At 32.3% G+C, this 21,622-nt stretch overlaps 1 protein-coding gene across 4 annotated transcripts; it reads right to left on the bottom strand.

The window, feature by feature from the left end:
* Positions 1–1,917: 1,917 nt before the first annotated feature.
* On the bottom strand, positions 1,918–17,609 carry LOC141844992 (double-strand break repair protein MRE11). Of its 4 annotated transcripts, none has more exons than XM_074732989.1 (23): positions 17,492–17,609; positions 16,898–16,943; positions 16,495–16,630; positions 15,997–16,154; positions 13,299–13,389; positions 11,709–11,828; positions 11,562–11,630; positions 11,363–11,454; positions 11,149–11,251; positions 10,966–11,073; positions 10,803–10,865; positions 10,664–10,735; positions 10,484–10,549; positions 10,074–10,136; positions 9,931–9,994; positions 6,821–6,903; positions 3,954–4,067; positions 3,770–3,847; positions 3,613–3,684; positions 3,320–3,516; positions 2,817–2,931; positions 2,526–2,720; positions 1,918–2,131 (listed from the first exon to the last, which is right to left on the bottom strand). In XM_074732989.1, coding segments are annotated over exons 2-23 (2,100 nt in total). In that variant the 5' UTR covers positions 16,900–16,943; positions 17,492–17,609; the 3' UTR covers positions 1,918–2,092. The 4 variants fall into 4 exon arrangements, 3 of the variants coding, with proteins under 3 accessions (XP_074589090.1, XP_074589088.1, XP_074589087.1); XM_074732987.1 differs by having other exon boundaries at positions 10,472–10,549; XR_012603205.1 differs by lacking the exons at positions 16,898–16,943; positions 17,492–17,609 and having other exon boundaries at positions 1,918–1,944; positions 2,029–2,131; positions 10,472–10,549; positions 16,495–16,638.
* Positions 17,610–21,622: the final 4,013 nt, after the last annotated feature.

Here is a 21,622-nt window from a genome sequence, read left to right on the forward strand (position 1 = left end):
CAGTTCAATTATTTTAAAATTTTATTTATTTTTCTTAAAAAATCAGTTAATTCAAATAATTCAATTCAATTTCAATTTTAAAATTTTTTATTCAATTAAATCGAATTAATCAAAATAAAATAAATAATTTATAAATTCTTAATTATGTAAATTTAAAAATTCTTAATTAATTAATAAATTTTTATAATATTTAAAAACTTCAATTATTTCAGTTAATTCATGCAAAAAAAATAAATTAATCGATATTTTATCCATTCGATTTGTTCAATTTTTATTTAATAATTCAATCGGTTCGATTAGTTCAAAATAATTCAATTCAGTTCAGTTCGATTTTAACCGAATACTCAATCTTACTTTATGACCTTCATAAATTGTAGCAAAAGGTAGAATTCACCACTTCAATAATTTCACATGATCGATTTCATAATCATCTATAAGAAAATAAATCAAAAAATTATAATTGACCGCTGTGAGAGAGGACATTTTTTTTAACTTCGTCGATATTCGATCCTTGACATTATAGTAATATCTGCTTCGCAACAACCAATTCAACTCTGCCCCGGTGTTGATCAATCTTATTATGGTTAAATATACTTGATGAGATATAAATCTAAAATATTTGAAATATTCAAAAAATAATTATAAACTTGAAGTAGAGAAATAAATTGATAAAAATATTATTCACATTTATCTAATCAAAGTGACAGATACTTGTCTACTAAGTTTCTAGATCACCTAAAATAAAATAAGATTCTCACAACATATGATACATGAAAGTATGCGAAACTAAATCTTTCTTATGTTAGAGTGTGATCGTTAAACATACGTTAAATGTTTGGATCACGAAAAGTTTTGACCTAAGTCGAATAAATACTTGTGGGACACCCATGAGGAAACTAGAGGGGATTATTTTCATAGTGCTTGTTTTTCACAAGTAGTATTCCTTAAGAAAGAGTGCTAGTGCCAATTCGAGGAAGTTTGATCTCGAAAAGGTGGTCTTGTTGAGTCTCAAACAAAAGTGTCGATCGCATAAGTTTATTAGGATTTGTAGAGAGCATAAAATATATGCATCTTTAACCTCCTCACATGGTCATGTACCTTTTTGGGAGGACGACAAGTCAATTATAACAAAAGATAAAATCTATCATTTCAACTGTATAAATCAAGAAATTATAATTAATCAGTGTAGAAGTTATGAGATTCAATCCTTGTCCATTGTAACAATATCTGTTTCACAATAATCAACTCAACCCTGCTCCAAGAGGAAGAGGACAATGAGTCAAGAACCTATGAAATGGCTCGGAGTTACGAAATCTAAAATCAACCTCATGCGATCAACCCCATCGAATGCAATAGGACAAAGTCACACTTACAGTAAAAAAAAAAGGGTCATTCTAAATAAAGATGTTAGCCCTGACAAAACCTTTCATGCACACATTAAGACCACTTCCCTTAATAAAAACTTGGAATAAGATGCATTTAACAATTAGATTGCAAATAAAATCAGTACAAATGTAATTATATATTTTAATGATAAAATTATATAACTTGAAAATTATAATTAAAGGTCCTAATAGCTAAGTGAGATCAATATAAATCTTATATATATGATATATTATAAAACAAGTATAAATAAATTTTTATCTGAGTGTCCAATCTGTTCACAAATATTTTATCGATTTAAAGCACTGAATGAACTTATCAGACTAATCTAATTGTCTAGTTGGTTCAAGTAGTTGGCGATAAACACTATTGTAAAATCACTGACAGAATCTAGAAATGCATGGAGTTCATCATACTATTAAAACTTTGTAGTTTCACATAAAACCCACCCATCTAAAGGTTGAAACAGATATATTCTGCTTATGATTACGATAACGTCTCCAAAACTTTGACCATATAGGTTAGCCACGAAATAATTTAAACCCCACAAAAAATTTAATTCTGTAAGAAAAGAAAATTTATGACAAAACATGGTAGCTGAAAAGGATCAAACGCATGGAGCATAAAACACAATTTTCTACTGACCTTCAAATCTTGTTAGCAAAATTAGGCCAAGATGAAAACACATTTCTCTAGTCAAACAAACTTTTTAAGATCTCTTCCTAATAGCGCCGTAGTTCTTGGTTGCCTGAAACATGAACAGTACAAGTTAAAATCTTGGAAATGAGCTTTTGCAAGCCTCAAACGATAAGGAACAAAAGGATAGCACTCCAATACTTGAATCTACCAACTTAAACTAGTAATTTATCATATTCTAGGAATTTGAGAAATCAGATTGGCTGCTGAAGCACACTAATTGTATAGATCACCTATGACTTCATGATGCCCAGTGCAGCCTCAATAAATATCAAAGGTCCAATGGGTTGAGAGAAACAAATTCAGAAAACATCACAGATAATACATGTAAGATGACTAGGTGCTAGGCAATCAAGTTTGACTGACTAATCTAGAGGTTTCGCGAACAACACATGGGTTTGCAGGTAAAGTTTACAAGATTGAGAACAAGATGTTGAAAAATATACCCGTGGCTGAACCCTCTTAAATCTGTTTGAGATGTCATCCTCATCATCGTCATCATCATCCTTGTTCATGAACATGTTGTGGATGGAACTGAAGTCTGGTTTCCTCCCTCTCTTCGAAGATGATGCAGAATCCCTACCCCTTCCTCTAGGAGCAGCTCTTTTCCGACCTTTTGCTGTATTAGTTTCTTCAGGTTCCTTCAAACAAGAAAAGCAAGAGAATCAAATTGCAGCCCACAGCAGAAACTGGCATTCATATAGGAATTGTTCTGCACGAGATTGGAAATAGCTTACAGAACTCTCCACAATTTCATTAATTTCATGTCTTTCTGTTTCCTCGCTTGTAGGGGAGTCGATTCCTTCATCCACAATATTTCGAATAGCCACAGACATGGAGACTGACGCTGATCTTTAAGAACAGAATTAAAGAACAATGAGCACAAGATAAACAGCCTAAAATTATCAATTGTATGAATTTCCCAGATATGGACCAAATAGCTTATAAAGCATTAGCACAGCTAAAAAGAAATACTTGCCATGCATATCAAAGTAGTTAATCGCTCAGAATTGGGTTATCTGTGATGCATACACACAATAGAGTATCATGAAGCAGCATGTTACACTGACAGTACCATATTTGCCAACAGAACAATCCTAATCTGAGCACACTTAATGTAGGACCTTAAGTATTATTAGCGGAAAATTAACTGAAGCAAAACAGAGGCACTCAACATCTAACTTAAAACAAACAGATTGTCAACCATATAGGTTATAACATGATAACTCAAAAATATCACCTCTTAGATTGGCGGGTTTTCAAAGTTTCATCTAGTGACATCTGCTTTAGGTTACCAGAACCCTTTCCTCTTCCTCTCCTTGTAGCCCCTCCTCTTCCTTGGGAAGGCTTTGAAATGGAGAGCATCTGCCTTGTCTCCTCTTCATCACTAAAAGAATTAGCACTAGTAGGGATAGTTGCATTTTTCCTTCTGGGATCCTGGATGCACCCTCATACAAAGTTATATATATAAGAAACATATTCTTTGCTGCTTTGGGTTTTTCTGAATGCTTATGTTAGCTCATGTTATTCAACCTGAAAGTTGTGTGAGCCCGTTGTTATTGTCATATTGTCCTTCTGACGAAGTGACCTCTCTTTCACACGTTCCTGTAGGAAAAATGTTAACCAGGTAATCACATCTACTATATGGCTGATTAAACATATGGCGAAACACAATAACACCAAGGCATGCCTGCATGCACATTCCCACTTTGACTATCAGGTCATCATCATCAATTTTTGATGTATCAGCTTCAGCAATCAGTTTGTTCTGTGGTATAGACAGAATATTAAAACAAAATGTTGACGTGTCTATCAAAGCTTTGAGACTCAGACCAGAACAAAAAATGGAAATTCTCTCTTCAGAGATTTCTTACCCTTGTTTCCTCGAGATTATTCCTCAAGCATGAGTAAAAGGCCAATTTGTCATCTTTGTTTACAAAGTCGTGCAATGCAATGTCCAGATCATTGACTGCAAGTATCTCCATTTTCTGCATAAAAAAAAATAAGTTCACAAACAAGAATTTTCAATTTCCTCTCAGCTCTATAATGTCTTTTTGTGTTGTCAACATGGTTTTAAAAAACCTAGGCAAACTTTGAAAGGAAGGCACAGGCAGCGTATGGTATTTGTGACCCCCTACACTATTGAGAAAAATACATGGCTCATTTAAATATGCTTAGTTAGAACCAAATTTACTTAAAACCTAAGTTTCACTATTTGGTAGCTTATCACTTATAATGGTTCACTTAAACACTTGTATTATATACGTGATAAACACTATAGATAATGACTAAATGCATTTCAGTTTTAATATATTTTATTCTATATTGTTTATGAGTAATGCATATGTTCTTCATAATTAACATATATGTTTTTCTATGTGGAAGTATGAATTGAATGGACTAATTAATATGCTTCATTGTACATAAGTTAGTACGGTTTTAACAATATAAAATAACTTTAATATTTAATATTGACTGCATATGCATATGCAATAGATCAATCGAATGTGGCTATGCCTTCTAGAAGCATGGTTGTAAATATAATAGTTGAACCGAAGACCAAAGGATGAAATAGTAGCAAAACTAAAATGACCTCAATAACAAATAGAAACTAGAATGGTAACCAAGTTCTTGAATGTAATTAATATTATCGTTTATTGCATAAATATTTAGATGGATTCATTCAATGAAAAAACTTCAAGTAGTGACAAGATTATAGATTTATAGAACAAAAAAAATAGAAAACTCAGAAAATTTGTATGAGGAGAGGATCCTATTAAGTCGGACAGAAAAAAAAAGGTTTCCTCTGTTTTGTTTCAAGAAAATATTTTCAAATTTTCTAATCTTTGGTGCAGTAAGAAATCATGGTCAATAGAAAAAAAATGTTAAAGGAAAAACTTTCTTTTGATAATAGACATTTAGGAAAATTGAATTCCCATGGAAAAGAGTAAAAGTCAATTTCCCCATCCATAAGTCGTTTGCTATATCAATAAACTTTTCTCTTTTCACCAATCTTCTTGCTTATTCATGTAGGTCGATCGATTTTAGAATGTTGATTTAACCGACCAAGCATGCAAGGTAGGGAAATTCGATTGGTCTAGGAGGGTTGATTGAGCTGAGCAGTTTGATCGGTCCGATTGGTCCTACCAGGTTAGGCAATCCAGGATGATTGTGATAGCCAAGTTGATTGAGCTAGGTGATTCAGTCGGACCGATCAAGTTGAGTGATCTACTAGACTGAGCAAGTCAAGTGAGCTAAACAATATAAGGGAACTGGGCAATCCAAATTAGCAATCCAGACAAGTGATTATGTTGTGCTGTCATGGCAAACAGATCAGATGCTCTGGTTGGATCAATCAAGTTGATCGTGATGGGCGACTTGATCAAACTAGGTGATTATGTCAAGTTGAGTGATCTGATCGAACTAAGCAAGTCGAGTGAGCTAGGCAATCTAAATAAACCGGGGAATCATCCAGGCAAGTGATAATGTTGGACTGTCAAGGCAAGGCGATCAAGTGCTCTAGTTGTGTCGATCAAGTTGAGCAAGTCAAACAATCTTAGAGGGTCAAGCAAACTAGGAGTTATTTAGTTGAGCAAGTCGAGGATTGAGAGTGAGTGAGGAGCCGAGCGGGCAAGTGGCCAGATTGATTTTTCTTTTTTTGTTGGGGGTGCGGACTACAATGTCATCTTAGACACACACATGCATATCTGCACTAAACAACCCATTGGACTTGAACTACCCCAAATGTCTTACATTATCTGATCATTCAACCGTGTAGAAGCTAGCATCTAGCTTTTACAGTTGTAGAAGCTAGATGCTAGCTTATACAACAATGACTTTATATCATTTTTATTTAGCTTCTCTAAGTGATAACTTGGTTAAAACAATATTTCAACAAGCAAACAAAAGATGGGGACTGCATAACACTCACTACATTTTAAATGAACATTATCTGATCACGATCGACCGTGTAGAAACTAACATGTAGCTTCTACAATGCATAAAAGCTAGTTGCTAACTTTTACAAAGGTGATTTTATATCATTTTGATTTTGCTTCTCTAAGTGATAACCTAGTTAAAATAACATTTCAACGAACAAAACAAATGATGCGGACTCCATGACACTCATTATATTTCAAATGAACATAATATAATCATGATCGAGCGTGTAGAAGCTAGCATGAGCTTCTACAACGTGTAGTAGTTACTTGCTAGCTTCTACAACATGCATAAGCTAGTAGTTAACTGCTACAAAAGAGAAGGATAAGAGTAATTCAGACAGTTCATGTTAGATGAGGTACCCATTTAACTTTAATTGAAAATGGGATGGCGTTCATCTGACTTTAATTGAAAAGTGGGGCACCATCTTGATTTTTGCCCAATTATATTTTATATTTTCAGTTTTAGTTCTACTTAAAATTTTTAGTGTCTAATTTTTTTTTCTACAATTCAAACTTCGAGTCTAATATATCTATAGTCCCATCAATTAATACAATATTACATGCAAGTAAAATGCACCAAAATGTGTATATTCAATGAGTTCCTCTGGTATTAGCATAGATAAATAACTTAAGAGGAGGCTCATGAAAATAAAGCTAAAACTTGAATTGTAATTCTTCAGTTTATGTGTGTACATATAAATACTATTAAAATATTTCACCCATTTATAAAACAAAATACTTCTCATCAGAAACAACAATAAATGGACAAAACCTGAACATGGAAAGTTTCAGGAATATACCAAATTACTCTCAGCAACTAAAGCCTCAATGTTTTGTTGATTTAGTTCTTCTGGACGAAGTCTTTCGGACTCGTCAATCTTTTCTACAATATGCTCAAAAACAAATATTGACTATTTAAAGGACAATTCATATACAAAACAAATGATGTTTGGCAAAGTAGGAAATAAACAAGGTTATCAGAAAACAGAGTGCTGATGTTTGCTGTTAAAAGAACAATGGATATATATGATAAATGCTGTTTGTGGCAGAAGAAAAAAAGAATAAGCTATAGTAATTAATGTAGTAGAGAGTCCTGGATTTTCTGGGCAGCGACTAATTATTGGTTGGTAGCTACCAAATACCGATATGAGGTATCTAAATTGTTGTGTTGTAAACCTAAAATTTCAATAAAGGTAAATTGCTGAATTTATAGCAATTGAGTGCCAATTACTGTTTAATAGCTGTTAGTTGTTATTGTCTTATTGAGACTAAACTTAGTTTATTCATGACAGAGTAATTGTGATTAAGAATTGTTTATAAGTTGGGGTCCATTAGGTGGGCCAGCTCAGTTTGGACATATGGGTTAGTTTAGGGCTAAACCAAGTTTATATTTGGGTTGAATTAGTTTTGTCATGTTTGCTTGGGTTAGTGGAGTCTTGAGTTACTTAGGATTATTAATTTAATCCTTCCCCTTTCTCTCCCCACCTAATCCTCTCTCCTAATTCTTCCTCCCCCTTCGCCTCTCTTCACGATGCTGCTCTAATTTCGACGTAGAATTGCATGATTGGAGTCGTCGGTAAGCGATGGCGCTCACTTCTTTCAACAACAGTGGATCTTGTGGATCTTCTGGTGGTGGCTCTCTCTTGCTCCCGATCTCTCTTCCTCCCTTGTGTCCTCTTCTCTGTTTGTGGCAGGGCCTCACTCCCCCTACAATCAGTGGTGCTCACCTCTCTTCCTACAAGCCTCAGGTGTCATCTTTCTTATTTTTTCTTGCTTTCTTGATATCTTTCCCTCAACACAGTGTCCAATGAGCAACACCAATCAAACCACCTAATCAGAGAGGGAGCATCTTTTAGGATCTCAAATTCAAAGAGAGGGATCATCTGCTGAATTCATTTTTTTAGGATCACTTTGGTTTTCATTCAATTTCAATCATCCTACGACCTTGAATTTTCTTGCTTTCCTATGTTGAATGCAGCAATGTATGCTTCTAGCATGACCTGATCTCCAAATTTTTCCACCATGCTCAACCCTATTATGGTAAGTTTGAGTTGGCTACTTTTTGCTAGTGATCTTAGCAACCACCTTGGAGAACACAATATTCAAGCAACTCCCACTCTTGATAACAACAATCTCACATGATTTCTCCACATAACATATGCATGAAAAACATCAGTGCTTCCATATGTTATCTAATTAGGTGAAAATATATATCCTAACGCATCATATCTCATAATTTTTGTTTCCTCATCATCCACATCTAATGGTTCTTTTAGAGGATAAATATCTTAATTTTCATCCTTTTCAATTGCACAATGGCGTAGAAGAATCCATATGTCCGGCCCCACCTAGTGGGATAAGACTTGGTTGTTGTTGTTGTTGTCATCCTTTTCAATTGCACTATTTCAAGTTAGTTGTGCTAAACGAGGCTCAACTTGCTTTTGATTTTGGGGCCGTCACAGTTACACATCTAATGGTTCATCTAGAGAATAAATATCTTAACTTTTTACTTTTCAATTGAAGGTGTAGGTTGTATGTCCAAGTTAGTTATACTAAATTAGGCATTATTCCTCTCATCTCTCAAATAATGATAATGTTATCTCATTATCTTGTTCTAAAAGTATTGATAAGTAATAATGCTCCTATAAAGTAAATACCTTCATCATATATATCGTTGTTGTTGTTGTTGTTTTTACATGATAAATGATGGTTAAATTAAGCATAAACAAAGTTATTTTAAATAATGAGTTTATCAATAAGATGGATGGATGAACTAGGTGCAATGATATGCAACCTTTTGTAGGAAAATTAAACTAACCTACTAATTAAGCAAAATAAATTTTCAGAAAATAAAGGCAGTGAAGGATTGTGTAATCCTAGTCCAATTTTAAAATCGCTACAGACCAATCTTGATCAAATCAGTCGCATACAAAAACTTAAGCTTGCAATGTCCTGCTAAAAGGGCTTGAGCCATGAGGCAGATCCGAAATTTAGAAAAAGTTGTCACCTCGGTGCTACCAGAGGGAAGATCGCCTGACTTCTACAGAAGAATCTGGAGACTAAGTTGTTGCTTAAATGACAAAAGGGATGAAGCAAATCTGCAATATATTTTTCAAAGGGCAAACAATAAGACTGAAGGTGGAAGACGTCTACTTGTAGGAGAGGTGGATGTTGTAGAAGCATAGAGGGTGAAGGCGGTGATTAAATAGATCTGCAAGTCAAATTGACTAGCAATATGAGACTTGATGCAGTAAGATTATAAGACAGGTGCTGGGATCGCTGATAATGTTGGGAGCAAAGGGGGATCTTTTGTAGAAGTGGAGCACTGGGATTAAATTACACATCAAGGGGGAAAAACTTGATGTTGTAAGAGAAAGTAGTGCAAGGAGGAATCGATCAAAGGAGAGGAGAATGGTGAACATGAATAGACAAACCATATTAAACTCTAATACCAGTTGATGGGGCATAAGGATAAAAAAATTGACATATAAAAAAAATGATCTCAAACAGAGAAACAAACTCACAAAGAGTCAAATTTTTTAAAACTGGAAGATAAACTAAATCTAAGGGGATGAGGTCCTTTTTAAAAGCTTAATTATTAACTCAATGGCCAACAATTGACTAATTCCAAAAATAATTTATACTACTAAAATAGAATTATAAATTTCTCTATTTTGTCTTCAATACTTCAAAATAAAAACTTACAACTTCTTAAAAATTAAAAACTTGTAAAATCTAAAGTTCCTATTTAAAATTGTCGAATTAAAAAAGCCCTTCTAACTTTAAACCACATCAGTAAGGCTATGCCACTTGTAAAATTTTGAATTTAATATAAAACAAATAAAATTTTATACATTGAACATTTCACACAATGAAATGCAAGTGACTAGTGAGTTGCAAAAGATAAGACCTTCAGTAAATTGGCGTTTCTTTGCAGTTTTGGAGAATATGAGAATGTCTTGAGGATTAGCAACCTATATATCAAAATAGTTTTGCCTATTAAGGTTACTCGTTATACTCAGTATTCTTTGCACCAAAAAAAATTAAAAGTACCTTTCCAACATATTTCTGGCCAAATCTCTGAGGATTAATTGTTGAAAATCCAGAGTAATCAACCTGCAAGAATTTGGAAATGCACTCTTTTTTTGGCAAAACAAAGACAATTTCAACGTAATAGTAGAAGATACCATATCTATCTTCAAAAAACAAATTGAAAGGAGAGGGGAGAAACCACGTTGAAACACTTATAGGAACTCTAGAAATGTGGTATAGCAGATATGTTTCAAGATAAATCAAAAAAAGTCTTCAAAAGAAAATTCTAATTAGCTTCAGGAGTAACAGAGAAGAGACAATGTGGCCAAATTCAAGACAGGAAAACAACAATGATTACTAATCTGCATTTTCAGTCAGTGATGTTGAATTCATGGAAGGTACAGTTTAAAAATGAGTACCTTAATTCTCACCAAAGGTAATTTGAGCTCCAACCTACTTATGGCTGATTTCCTACTTCTGTCAATTAGGTTTCTGACCTAAGGAAATTGAGCGAAGATTAGGATAATAAACAGGATAAATAGTTACCACATATTCCAACTAATACAACATTTTTTTTCTGCAGGAGAATCTTTGGGAATAGAAGTCCTTACCACTTGGTCCAGATGTTCGAGGACAGATGCTTGATCATTGGGATCAATTCCATCCTCATCTTTAAGGACGACCTAGATGTTTAAAAGGATATTAAAGGAAAAAACAGTTTATATTACTTTCAGCAATCCAGAATACCACCTCAGCATACTCAAAGGGCCTGACTGATTTCAAAGGTATTTTTGTGGGTCTATACTGACTTCCCTATATGCAAAGGAGCATAAGTATCATAAACACGACAAAAACTAAATAAATTAATCTAAAGCAAACAGAGAAAAGCATTAGAAAATTTTAGCAGTAAGACCTTAATCTCCAAGAGAAGTACATGCTTTGGTTTTGCTTCTCCATCGATCAATGATGTTGCAACAGATGACCCTGGTTGAGTAATATGGAACCCCATTCCTGATACCTCCTGCAAAAGTTGAAGTAATTAAAACAATATTTATTTTGAATCTCCATAAAGACAAAATTTTACATACAGAAATACCTGTGGATCCACAAGGCATTCATGCTCATGCCCCCACACAACAAAATCCAAAAAACGCGGCAAGAAATGTTCATTTATGGCATTCTTAGGATTTGCCTTGACTCTGATGAATAAGATACGGCAGTCAAATATGATGCAATTGTCAATTAGAATGTAAGAGAAGCACATAAAAAAATAATTATGTAGATTAATAATTTAAAAAGGAAAGCACAACCTATTTTGGTGAAGAACCAGTATATTAAACCAATCTGATATAGGAAAACCTTCTTGGGCTTCCGGCCTTATCCACTGCACGGCATGTGGTGTCTGAAAAATAAAATAAGATTATAGGATCAACAAAGGTGGAAGTAAAATCTGAGTAAGATACATCACCAAGAAAGAGTGGATATTTAAACAAGAACAAAGAGTAATACCTGAAACATTCTGTTGAGTCGTTCATCGCGAATATTTCCAAGACCATACAAGGCAATTGAAGTGATACCCTAAAATAGATAATAGTCATACATTCCAACGATGTAGATGTCCAACCACAAAGAAAAAATTGAAGGGAAAAGGCACACCTTTCTAATGAGTATAGGATAAATTGTTATCTCACCAACACCAGAACCGCCTAGGACCATTTTACCAAAATAGTTCACAAGATTGCTAGCAGAGAGGATATCAATGGCAGAAAGGTTATCCTGTAAAAGATTATGGACAACAGATGATATGTGTAGATTGTTGAGGAAAGTTTAGGAGTTGTAAAAGAGAGTTATTTAGATTTTTTTTTTTTTTGACATCAAATTTATTGGAGGTGAATAGTATGATAATTATTTATCCTTTTCTTTGTAATTTCCTATGGCTTTCTTTTATTCTCTATAAATTGCAAAAAATATTTTTAGAAAATTTTCACAAACCAGACAAGACCTTAATATAAGCAAATATGGTTATCTCAGTTCCCAAGTGGAGCATTTACAAAATAATTTCTAAGCATTGTCATAAACTCATAGCAGATATAACACCAAGAATAAGGTTTTCTAGAGTCAGAATACATGAAGAGGAAATATATAAACCTAAGAAAACTTACAAATAGAAGATTATAAAAGAAATACCATACAACTTGACACAACTCTTAAAGTTCTTCATACAATATGCAAAGAGAGGCTTTATGCTGTGGCACAAAGTTCTTCAGAACATGATTATATGCCTAGAAGATTAGGCATTTCTTGGCCTCTTCAAAGTAAAGCTTTCACAATGAAGCTTGAAAGTTAGAAAGAAGACTAAAGAATAAGATAAAAAGCTTTTTCACAAAGGAAAGGAATCCACACATAAATGATAAATCAATTTTTGCAACATTAGCCATTTTTCTATAAGATTATGTACACAAAATAATCTTTCAGATAGATTACTACATCTATGCAAGAAAGAGAATCAGGGAAATGAAAATTTGTGTAGATTATGTTCCTTTCTTTCAAGTTAGATGACCATGAGAATCATGGACAACTATATGAGTTTACATAAATAAAACCCAGATTTAACCTCAATTAATGCACTCAAATGGACTATAACTTGCAAGATAATTGTACTAGGGTTGAGTTATTGATACATACATGCTAGGCATACGTGCACCATGAGTTGTTATGAAGCAACCTTATACCACTTTTCTATTAGTCCATCTATTTATTGGTATTGTGTAATAGTACAATTTCTATTGTTCAAGAGAATGAACATATCAAATCAAATGTACTGCAGCAGTTAAGTGACCATAGAAGATACTAATTAATTGACCATCAGACTAACAGTGGTCGATCCTTGCAAACACTACGATATTCAGACAAGTAATTCTTATGATGCCTACCAAAGCCTATAGGACTATTCAAAGTTACCTATGTAACAAAATTAAGAGCGAGGATAAAACATAAAAAAGTGATGACCAGCTACAATTGACTATACAGGTTCAAGTTTTATTTCCCTAGAAGCAACTTGGAACTCTCTTATGACGACAGCAACTATAAGCTGTGTAAGTCCCAACACATTGGAAATCATTGAAGACAAATATTAAGAAGATAAGTGCATGGAATCATGGACAGACACAACGTTGTGCGTAATCATGAATATTCAATCTACAGATAGTTACAAAACTGAACTAGAAATGTAGTTCTTTACTGTACCACTCCAGCAGGATCATCATGATTCCCATGGATAGTGAATACTGGCAACCCAACATTGAAATGAGGATCTTCATAGTTGACATGACCAAAGCTGCAAATAAGCATTAAATACCACCTAAATTTCCAAATTCAAAGAAGCATACAAATTGTTGTCCAAATCATCACATCTATAAGAATAGTCAATGAGAATGATGTGCCCGATTCATTTTCCTGGTAGCAAGCTTCATGTAAACTAGACTATATGAAGTAATAGCATCACAGCTTTCACATCAATGGGAAATTGTTAGGAACCATTATTAATGAGATATCCTTTTCCCTAAACTATGCAAGATAGGTTAAGCACTACCAATCAATAGTATTACATGACAATAACTCTAACATGCTAAAATAAGATTGAAAGCATCAATATCATGTCAGAACCAGAATCGAATAGTTAAAAAAAATCAAGTATTGATTGAATCAGATCAATATGACCAGTGGACTCAAAATCAATGGGAAAAATAAAAATGAAAAAAGATATAACAAAAAAATTATATTACAATAATGTTCTAAAATCTTAAGCACAATGTCTATTTATACATATGTGATTATTAATAATGCAATATACAAGTAATGTCATTTTAGTAATATAAAATTAATAAATAATATAAATAGATTATAACCAATAACAAAATTTGTTTTTAGTATAGATTGCTCAATAAAATTATATTAGTAATTTATACTTCTTTTCATGGTTCAAAATCTAAAGTCGTGCCAGAATTTCGATCAGGGATCCATGGTGCCGTTGACGGATTGGAGATTAAAGGAGAAAGGAGAAGAAATAGAGAAAGGATACATTGTCTATGACGAGTAGTATCAAGTTTCAATAATTTATCGAACAATACTTTTCGACCATTTAGCTCAATACGTATAAAATTTCATACCATGCTTCTTTTAATATTTTTCAATATGTTATTCCTTAATATTCAATGTTATACATTTTAGTTAATTCCTAATTACATTTAAATAGATGTTTAATTAAAGGAAAAGCAATTTTAGAATCCTTAATGATTCAAAGAAATTATTGAGAACACTCTCACTCCACAATAACCTTTGTCAATCTATAGTATCAATTTTAATCCACAATAACCTCTCTCAATGAACACTCCCTCTCCCTCACTACTTCACTCGATGGAGTGAGAGAAGGATGAATAACTTGAATCTAACTAACAACAAGGTTGAGTCATCATTGATTTTATGGTGAATCACATGATTTAACAAGGCTAAGCAATTCAAGAGGGTGAAAAACTTCCCATGCAAGTTCTATAAGAATCAAGTCGGAATGGAAGAGAAAGCTAATCAATCAAATTTTTCAAAAATCATCTCAATTTGACTAAATTTTAACTCAATTTGAAGCTATTCTACCACTTAATTTGATCAAATTTTAATGGATTTCATCAGTTTTATAAAATAAGTTAGATAACTTCTAGCTAGTTTCTATGAATCTCAAAAAAAAAAATTCTAAACTTTCCAATTTTTATATGCTAATTACTGAAAAAATATTGAATATTGTCGATACTATCCAACTCACGCAATTTGTATTGGTACCAACCAATTTTGCCAACTATGAATGGAAGTATAGTTGCCAAAATCCTAAAATACACAATTCATATCATACAACATGAACCAATTCAAATGTAAAAGGACACATAGTACACATATTGCCCGAAATTTAAAATAATTACAAATAATTGATTTGATACAAAACGATTCAACATAAATATTATTTTATATGATTCAGGAAGCAAAATTAAAAACAAATCCAATCCATTGATAGTAGACCTAATATGTTAATACACCAAATTAAATCCATTAATTTTTGAAGTCATCAAAATATTATTTGATACACACAATCCACCTAATATGTTAATACACCAAATCCTTCTAGTCATTTATATCTTCTGGGCGGAGGTTGGAGGAAGTTTGGGCTTAAAGTCAATAATGGCATAGAATAATCTTGCCTCGTAAACTCTTGACAAGCACAGCATACAATAGAAACAACAAGAGTGCAGAGTACCAATTATACTTGAAGTTTCATCACGTCAAAGTTGTCATCATTACTATTTTCATGCAGTGCAAGAGTCATCTTTCTCTTTCTCATTTCAAGAGTGTTGATCTTACCAGGGACTCAAAGTCATCGTGATTTTGATATTGCCAAAAGTATTTGAGAATTTAAATTCTTCATGACAAAAAGTAAATAATAATTTGTACATTATGATCAATTAAAGATATGTGACTATAGATTTTGTTATGAATCAATATGAGCTTGCTCCATTAATGATATTATATATTATTTTATAAATTTTAGGATGTAAAAGATATTCCAAGTAATGAAATTTAATTTAACCTATTTTACAAGTCTCATGGTTCAAAATTCAAAACTCATAAGCAAGAAAACACAACAAAATTAATGTCCTGAAGTTAATGGTAATATAACCAACTAACCAGTTCAAGATTAAAGGGGTGATACACAAACAAGAAACTGCTGCATATGCGTGTGCAGCATTTTAAGACTTAACTAGGAGAAATTTTGACATGAAGATTACTAATGTTTTAAATGTTAGCAGTAGCACTGCTAATTTAACAAAATGAAAGAGGATGATAAGCATCATATGAAAGATAAAGATAGCTATATGAATTAGGAGGACAAGCATCATACACATTCTGGAAGTTCACTGTCTGGTCACTAACAACTTGGAACTGCACTGGACGGTCATTAAGACAGTACCTCCTTAAAATTTCAATTGTCTTGACCAATGTAGACCTTGAAGGTTTATTCTCATGAAACAAATCGCCGCCAAGGAGGAGGAAATCAACCTATAGTTAAAAAAAGATATTGAATATCAAAAAAACTGAACAGTTCATAGTGTTTCTATTTGAAAAAACAGTTTAAATTATAGTATAACAACGAATCATAAAACTAAATTCCATATTTTCAAAAAAATTTGAATAGAGAAATTCTCAAAGAAACAGTTAGTACACTGCCATCAGATGTATAATTGTGTAGATCGTAGCAAGAAGTGGGCACTTCATAGTACCCACTCCCATATAATTTAACAGGTGTACAAATGCAAGTCTCGGTTATATTAACAGAATAGCATACCCATCAAAAGTTTTAAATCTTAATGCAAAGGCAGTGACATGCCAAATTAACAACCTGGTTTTTCTCGGCAATAGAACAAATCTCCTCAAATGCCTGAAAGGAATCAAATCTACGAATTTCATCTTTCTCCATATAACCAAGATGACAATCAGTTGCAACAAGCACTCTGAGACTGTTATTATCATCAGCCCTGAACATGTAGTTAGATAATTAGTAAACATCATGGCATATGTGACACCAATTTAAAGTAGTGAGATGGTATATCCATGTGTGATTCTGTAGAACGACTTAAAAAGATACAGAAAAGACCAAATTTGATTTAATATATGGTTGAATATAGATTAGGTGACATGCTGATTTAGATAATGGAATGAAAAACGGAATAAGAATTAAAAGAGAAATTAAATATAAATTTTCTTTGCAACACACTATGAGAAGAGCATAAAGAAAAGCTCACATTTCTAGTCCCCTGTATGTGTGCAACCTTACAGCCCTCCACTAACCTGCATTTAACAAAGTTAACCTTGCAGCCGCATAGGTATCACTAGAATGTAATTTTACCGAACCAAGAAATAAGAGAGAAATGATGCTTAAAATTTTTAGACATAAAAACTTGTCAACACTAATTCATAGAGCATTATGCATAATGGACAACAAAATTCAATTAGTAGCAAAAATGAAACAGGAAATTCATTGAATCATGCAACTCTCGATCCCACATGTACTTAGCAAGGCAACAAATTTTCAGTATTTCAACCAGAAACATGTGTTCTGTGGTAAAGTCAAACACACCAAGCACGTCCAAGGAGGAGGGAGTATGATAGCATCGACTTTAGTATAAAAGATGAAAACCTCCATAAAACCCTATATCATCACCTTTTAAGTTATGTAAATGATAGGGTTTTACTTCTACCATCTTCTTACAGTGGAATCACTGTGACAATGGAGAAGAAATTTCATGTTTGGAAGAAAAAGAGAGAAATATATTTGACAAGCAAAACGATGCAGGCTTCGATCAAGGTGGATTTGCAAAAGAGAAGAGAACAAGTACCTCCCTCCCGTCCTTATACGAGGGAGTTCAGAAATCGAAATATACTGTATAAATAGTAAATAGGGTTCTTGGATGGAGAGAGGAGGCTGCTCCGGCGGCGGTGCCCTCCGTCGAGGGAACAGCGAAGACACGGCGACCAGCACAAAGATGGGAGAGGGAAGACTTTATTCAGCTACAGCGAGAGAAACGAGATCCGACCCGAATCGCGTCTTGGAGTTTTTTATGATCCGACCCGTTTGTCATCATCCGCGAACGTTGAGTTATGGATGCATGCCCCATCTCAGCGGAGGTATTTAGAGGGGAAATTTCTCTAAATATTTTTAAATTTCAAATATCCCTAGTAGAGGGGATAGAAATCGAGATATTAAAAATCATCAGCCAACAAAATGATTTCTAATTATTATAAAAATAATAATAAAATAAAAAAATATGAGTTATGGGGCTCACCTATATTTGTTGTAGTTTTTTTATTATTTAATTTTTTTTAAATTCGATGTACGTTCGGCAATGGTTTAATTTTTTTTATTTGATTGAGATCGTTGTCAATGTTCAATTTTTGAAACGTTAGACAACGTTCATTTTTTTGCTATATATATATATCATATTTTTATCCATCTTTCATAAAAAAATCACTATATACTAAAAATTTAGAAAGTAATGGATAAAAATTTCAACCATTATTTTAAAGATTTGTTGAATTCTCCAAATAGATGAAAATTCAAGTGGAGAAAATTCTCGAGTTTATCCTAATCTCCTCAATCCTCAATTTTCATTTCCTACACAACGCTCACATAATTTTCAATCTTTTTCATACCTACTACCATGTTATCATAATTTTTAAAGTTATCCAAATTTTTTGAATAGTGATCATCGAGCTCTGTTTTATACATGTCCCCCCGGAATATTGATAGAGTAGTTAATATTTTATGTAAGTTTCATCTCATGGAAATAATCTGCTTCAATCACTGGACTATGTCTCTTTCGACTAGACTAATTGGGGATGCTTGTGATGTGGTAGAAATCTATTACCTCCATGTGTCATGCGAGATAAAATCATAAAGTCGGTTCATCCTTAAGATTAGGAAACTCTAAAACAGTCTCACCAGGAAAACAAGAATTTTTTTTTTAATCTTTCTAAATTGGAACGCATATTTTAGAATATATTTTAAATGAATATTGACAACTCTATAAAAAGTGGTTTATACCCATGGACACAAGTATGTACATAAAAACTCCTAATTTTTCAAAGTCTTTAATCTCATTCCTTACACAAAAATACTAACTTGAGCGTCAAAGTGGTTTGTAGAAATCTACCCCTGGTACCATTCTAACTCTCTTTTTTGAAGTATTTTTTAGGTTCCTTTATCTTTTTTGCGACTATCTTCGAGGAGTGTGCACATCAGCAGTTCCTTGGCTGGTGGCTTATTCATCCACGATATTTGCGCTGGAACAGCTTCCTTACACTTTTTTGATCTTGTCTATGTTAAAATTTTAAATTTTCATAAGTATTTAAGTCATCAATGAGTTTTAACCAAAAGTTATTAATTGACATAAATAAGTCAATTTTAGTCGAAACTTTATCCAATAAATTTCTTTTACTCTCCTGAATCTCACAACGCTAAAAAAAATTAATTCATAACCTCTGTCTATTTAGAGAAATTATATTGTGATTTCTCTAATATATTAGTTATGATCTTTGAATAATAGCCCCCATAGGTTCTAAGCTTTTAAAACCAACACTATAATGGTCCTAAACCTTAAAACCCAACACTATAGCGTTCTGATTTCTCTAATAAGTGGTATTGATCTTTGAAAATCAATACAACAATAATCATGATCTTTCAAAACTAACACTATTATATTATGATTTCTCTAACACATTGATTCTGGTATTTGAATAACAACACCACATATGTTATGATTTTTTAAAATGAGCATCACTGTATTGTGATTTGTCTAATACATTGGTACTAATCTTTGAAAATCAATACCGTAATGGTCTTGATCCTTTAAAATTAGTACTACTATATTGTGATTTCTCTAATATGTTAGTGTTGATATTTATAAAACAACACAATAGTCCTGATTGTTTAAAATTAGCACTACTATATTGTAATTTCTTAATATAGTGGTATTGATATTTATAAAACAACACAACATTGGTCCTTATCCTTCGAAACTAGTACCATTGAGTTGTAATTTCTCCAACACAACGGTGTTAATTTTTATAAAACAATATTATTATGGTCCTGATCCTTCAAAATCAGCACCTATAACTTCATGTAGGATACTCAAACCAAGGTTGCATACCATCTATACTTTCTCTACACTCCTTTCTTCCACTTCATGTCTAGTTTCAGAATTCTAAATCCTTTAAGTCTATTAATGAGTTTTATCTAAAATCCATTGAAGGTCTTAACCAGCTCTGATGGGACCCAATCTAAGTCATGTAAATTTTCTGTAGTGCTTCTAAGTCTTACCATGCCCTAAAGTCTTGAATTCAAGGCTATTCTAGCTGTGTATAGTATATTTTCAAAAATTAAGTTAGCATGACAATTAACACATACTCATAACTTTGTGTAGGAGACTCAAAATTAAGATTGCAAATCATATCTATCTTCTCTACACTTTTTTTCCACTCCATATCTAGGTTTTAGAATTTCAAAATTTTTAAATCTATCAATGAGTTTTAAACAAAATCATTGATGGCCTCAACCCAATGGCTGATGGGACCCAATTTAAGTCATGTATATTTCTGACCTTATATAACTTTGATGAGATCCAATTTAAGTCAGATAGGTTTCCGACCCAATGTTTCTTCCGCAATGTCTCACCATGTCCTAAAGTCTAAAATTTAAGATCTTCCTACTCGTGTACCGTTTATTTTGTCAATCTAAAAAATACTCTGGTATTGATTTCTAATGTTTAGGACCACGATGATGCTAATTTTGAAAAGTTCAGGTTGAGGTTATTGTTAAAAAATCAGAACTAATGTGTTAGAGAATCACAACACAATTTCTCTAAATTAATATAGGTTATGAATTAAGAGTTTTTAAATATGACAAGATTTAAGAGAGTAAAAAGAACTTAATGGATAAAGTTTGAACCGAAACTGACTTATTCAGTTTCTATCAATTTACTTTGATTAAAATTTATTGATGGACCTAGATGTTATTAAAATTTTAGCATGAACAAGATTTGGAGAATGCAAGGAAGCTATTGATGTTATCCTATAGTAAATCAAAGATGTTAAAATCCATATATGACACTATACTAAAATAAAAAAAATTAAATTTTTTAAATAATTTCTCTAAAGTTCTAGAGATTATGAATCAAGAGTATGGTGAGACTTAAGAGAGTAAAATGAACCTATTGAATCAAATTTTTTGATATTCATTTTTGGATCACCAAGGTGATAATACTAATTTGACAAAAAAAAATGATAAACTTTGATCCCTGGGAACACAATACATTTGGAAGAAAAGCAAATATGCCGTAGTTGGGGATCGCTTTGACGAAACTTTGACAACACTAGGTTGATGTGATGATGTTTTAATGAAATCAACACCAATTTAAAAGTATTTTAACAAAATAAGTACTAAAGTAGTAATGCTTTAACCAAAACAACATCAAGGTGGTGATACTTTGGTGGTGATGCACCAAAGTAGCACAAAATAATTTTTTTATTTGTAATTATTGATTTTCCTTTTTAAATTTAATTTAATGTTTTCTTTGATAATTAGCTATTAAAAAAAAAAAATAAATAATAAAAATAAAAAGTATTTTATTTTTTTCTTATTTTAAAAGTTTCATTAATTTTATAATTTTATTAATCTTCTTTATATTTTTTATTTTTTATTAAAATTATATTTTTTAAAAAATATAGAGAAATTTAAAAGATTATCATAACGTAAATTTTTAAATAGAATCGAGTCTTTTAAAATTATGAATGATTTTTCTATGAAATTCTTTGATGAAATCATTAATTTTTTATTTTTTTATTCGATTAAATTTTAATTTAGGATTGAGAGACGCAAAGGCATTTTCGGAGTGCGCTATGTGGTAAAATGCCAATTTTAAATAGTAAAGGAACAATTAAAACATTGACAATATTTTAAATAAAAAACTGTT

The sequence above is a fragment of the Curcuma longa genome, chromosome 14 (assembly GCF_044706935.1).
Source record: "Curcuma longa cultivar G26 ecotype Majalengka, Jawa Barat chromosome 14, ITB_CL_G26_1.1, whole genome shotgun sequence".
Classification (NCBI taxonomy): Eukaryota; Viridiplantae; Streptophyta; class Magnoliopsida; order Zingiberales; family Zingiberaceae; genus Curcuma; species Curcuma longa.

Bases quoted from the DNA above. Each gene is read 5' to 3' on its own strand.
- LOC141844992 (XM_074732986.1), bottom strand. From the start codon at position 16,638: ATGTTCAGGGCTGATGATAATAACAGTCTCAGAGTGCTTGTTGCAACT. The intron at 11,252-11,362 runs GTTGTGCTTTCC...CTTATTCATCAG, and splicing joins CTGGTTCTTCACCAAAATAG to AGTCAAGGCAAATCCTAAGA. The intron at 3,848-3,953 runs GTAAGAAATCTC...TCTATACCACAG, and splicing joins ATAATCTCGAGGAAACAAGG to AACAAACTGATTGCTGAAGC.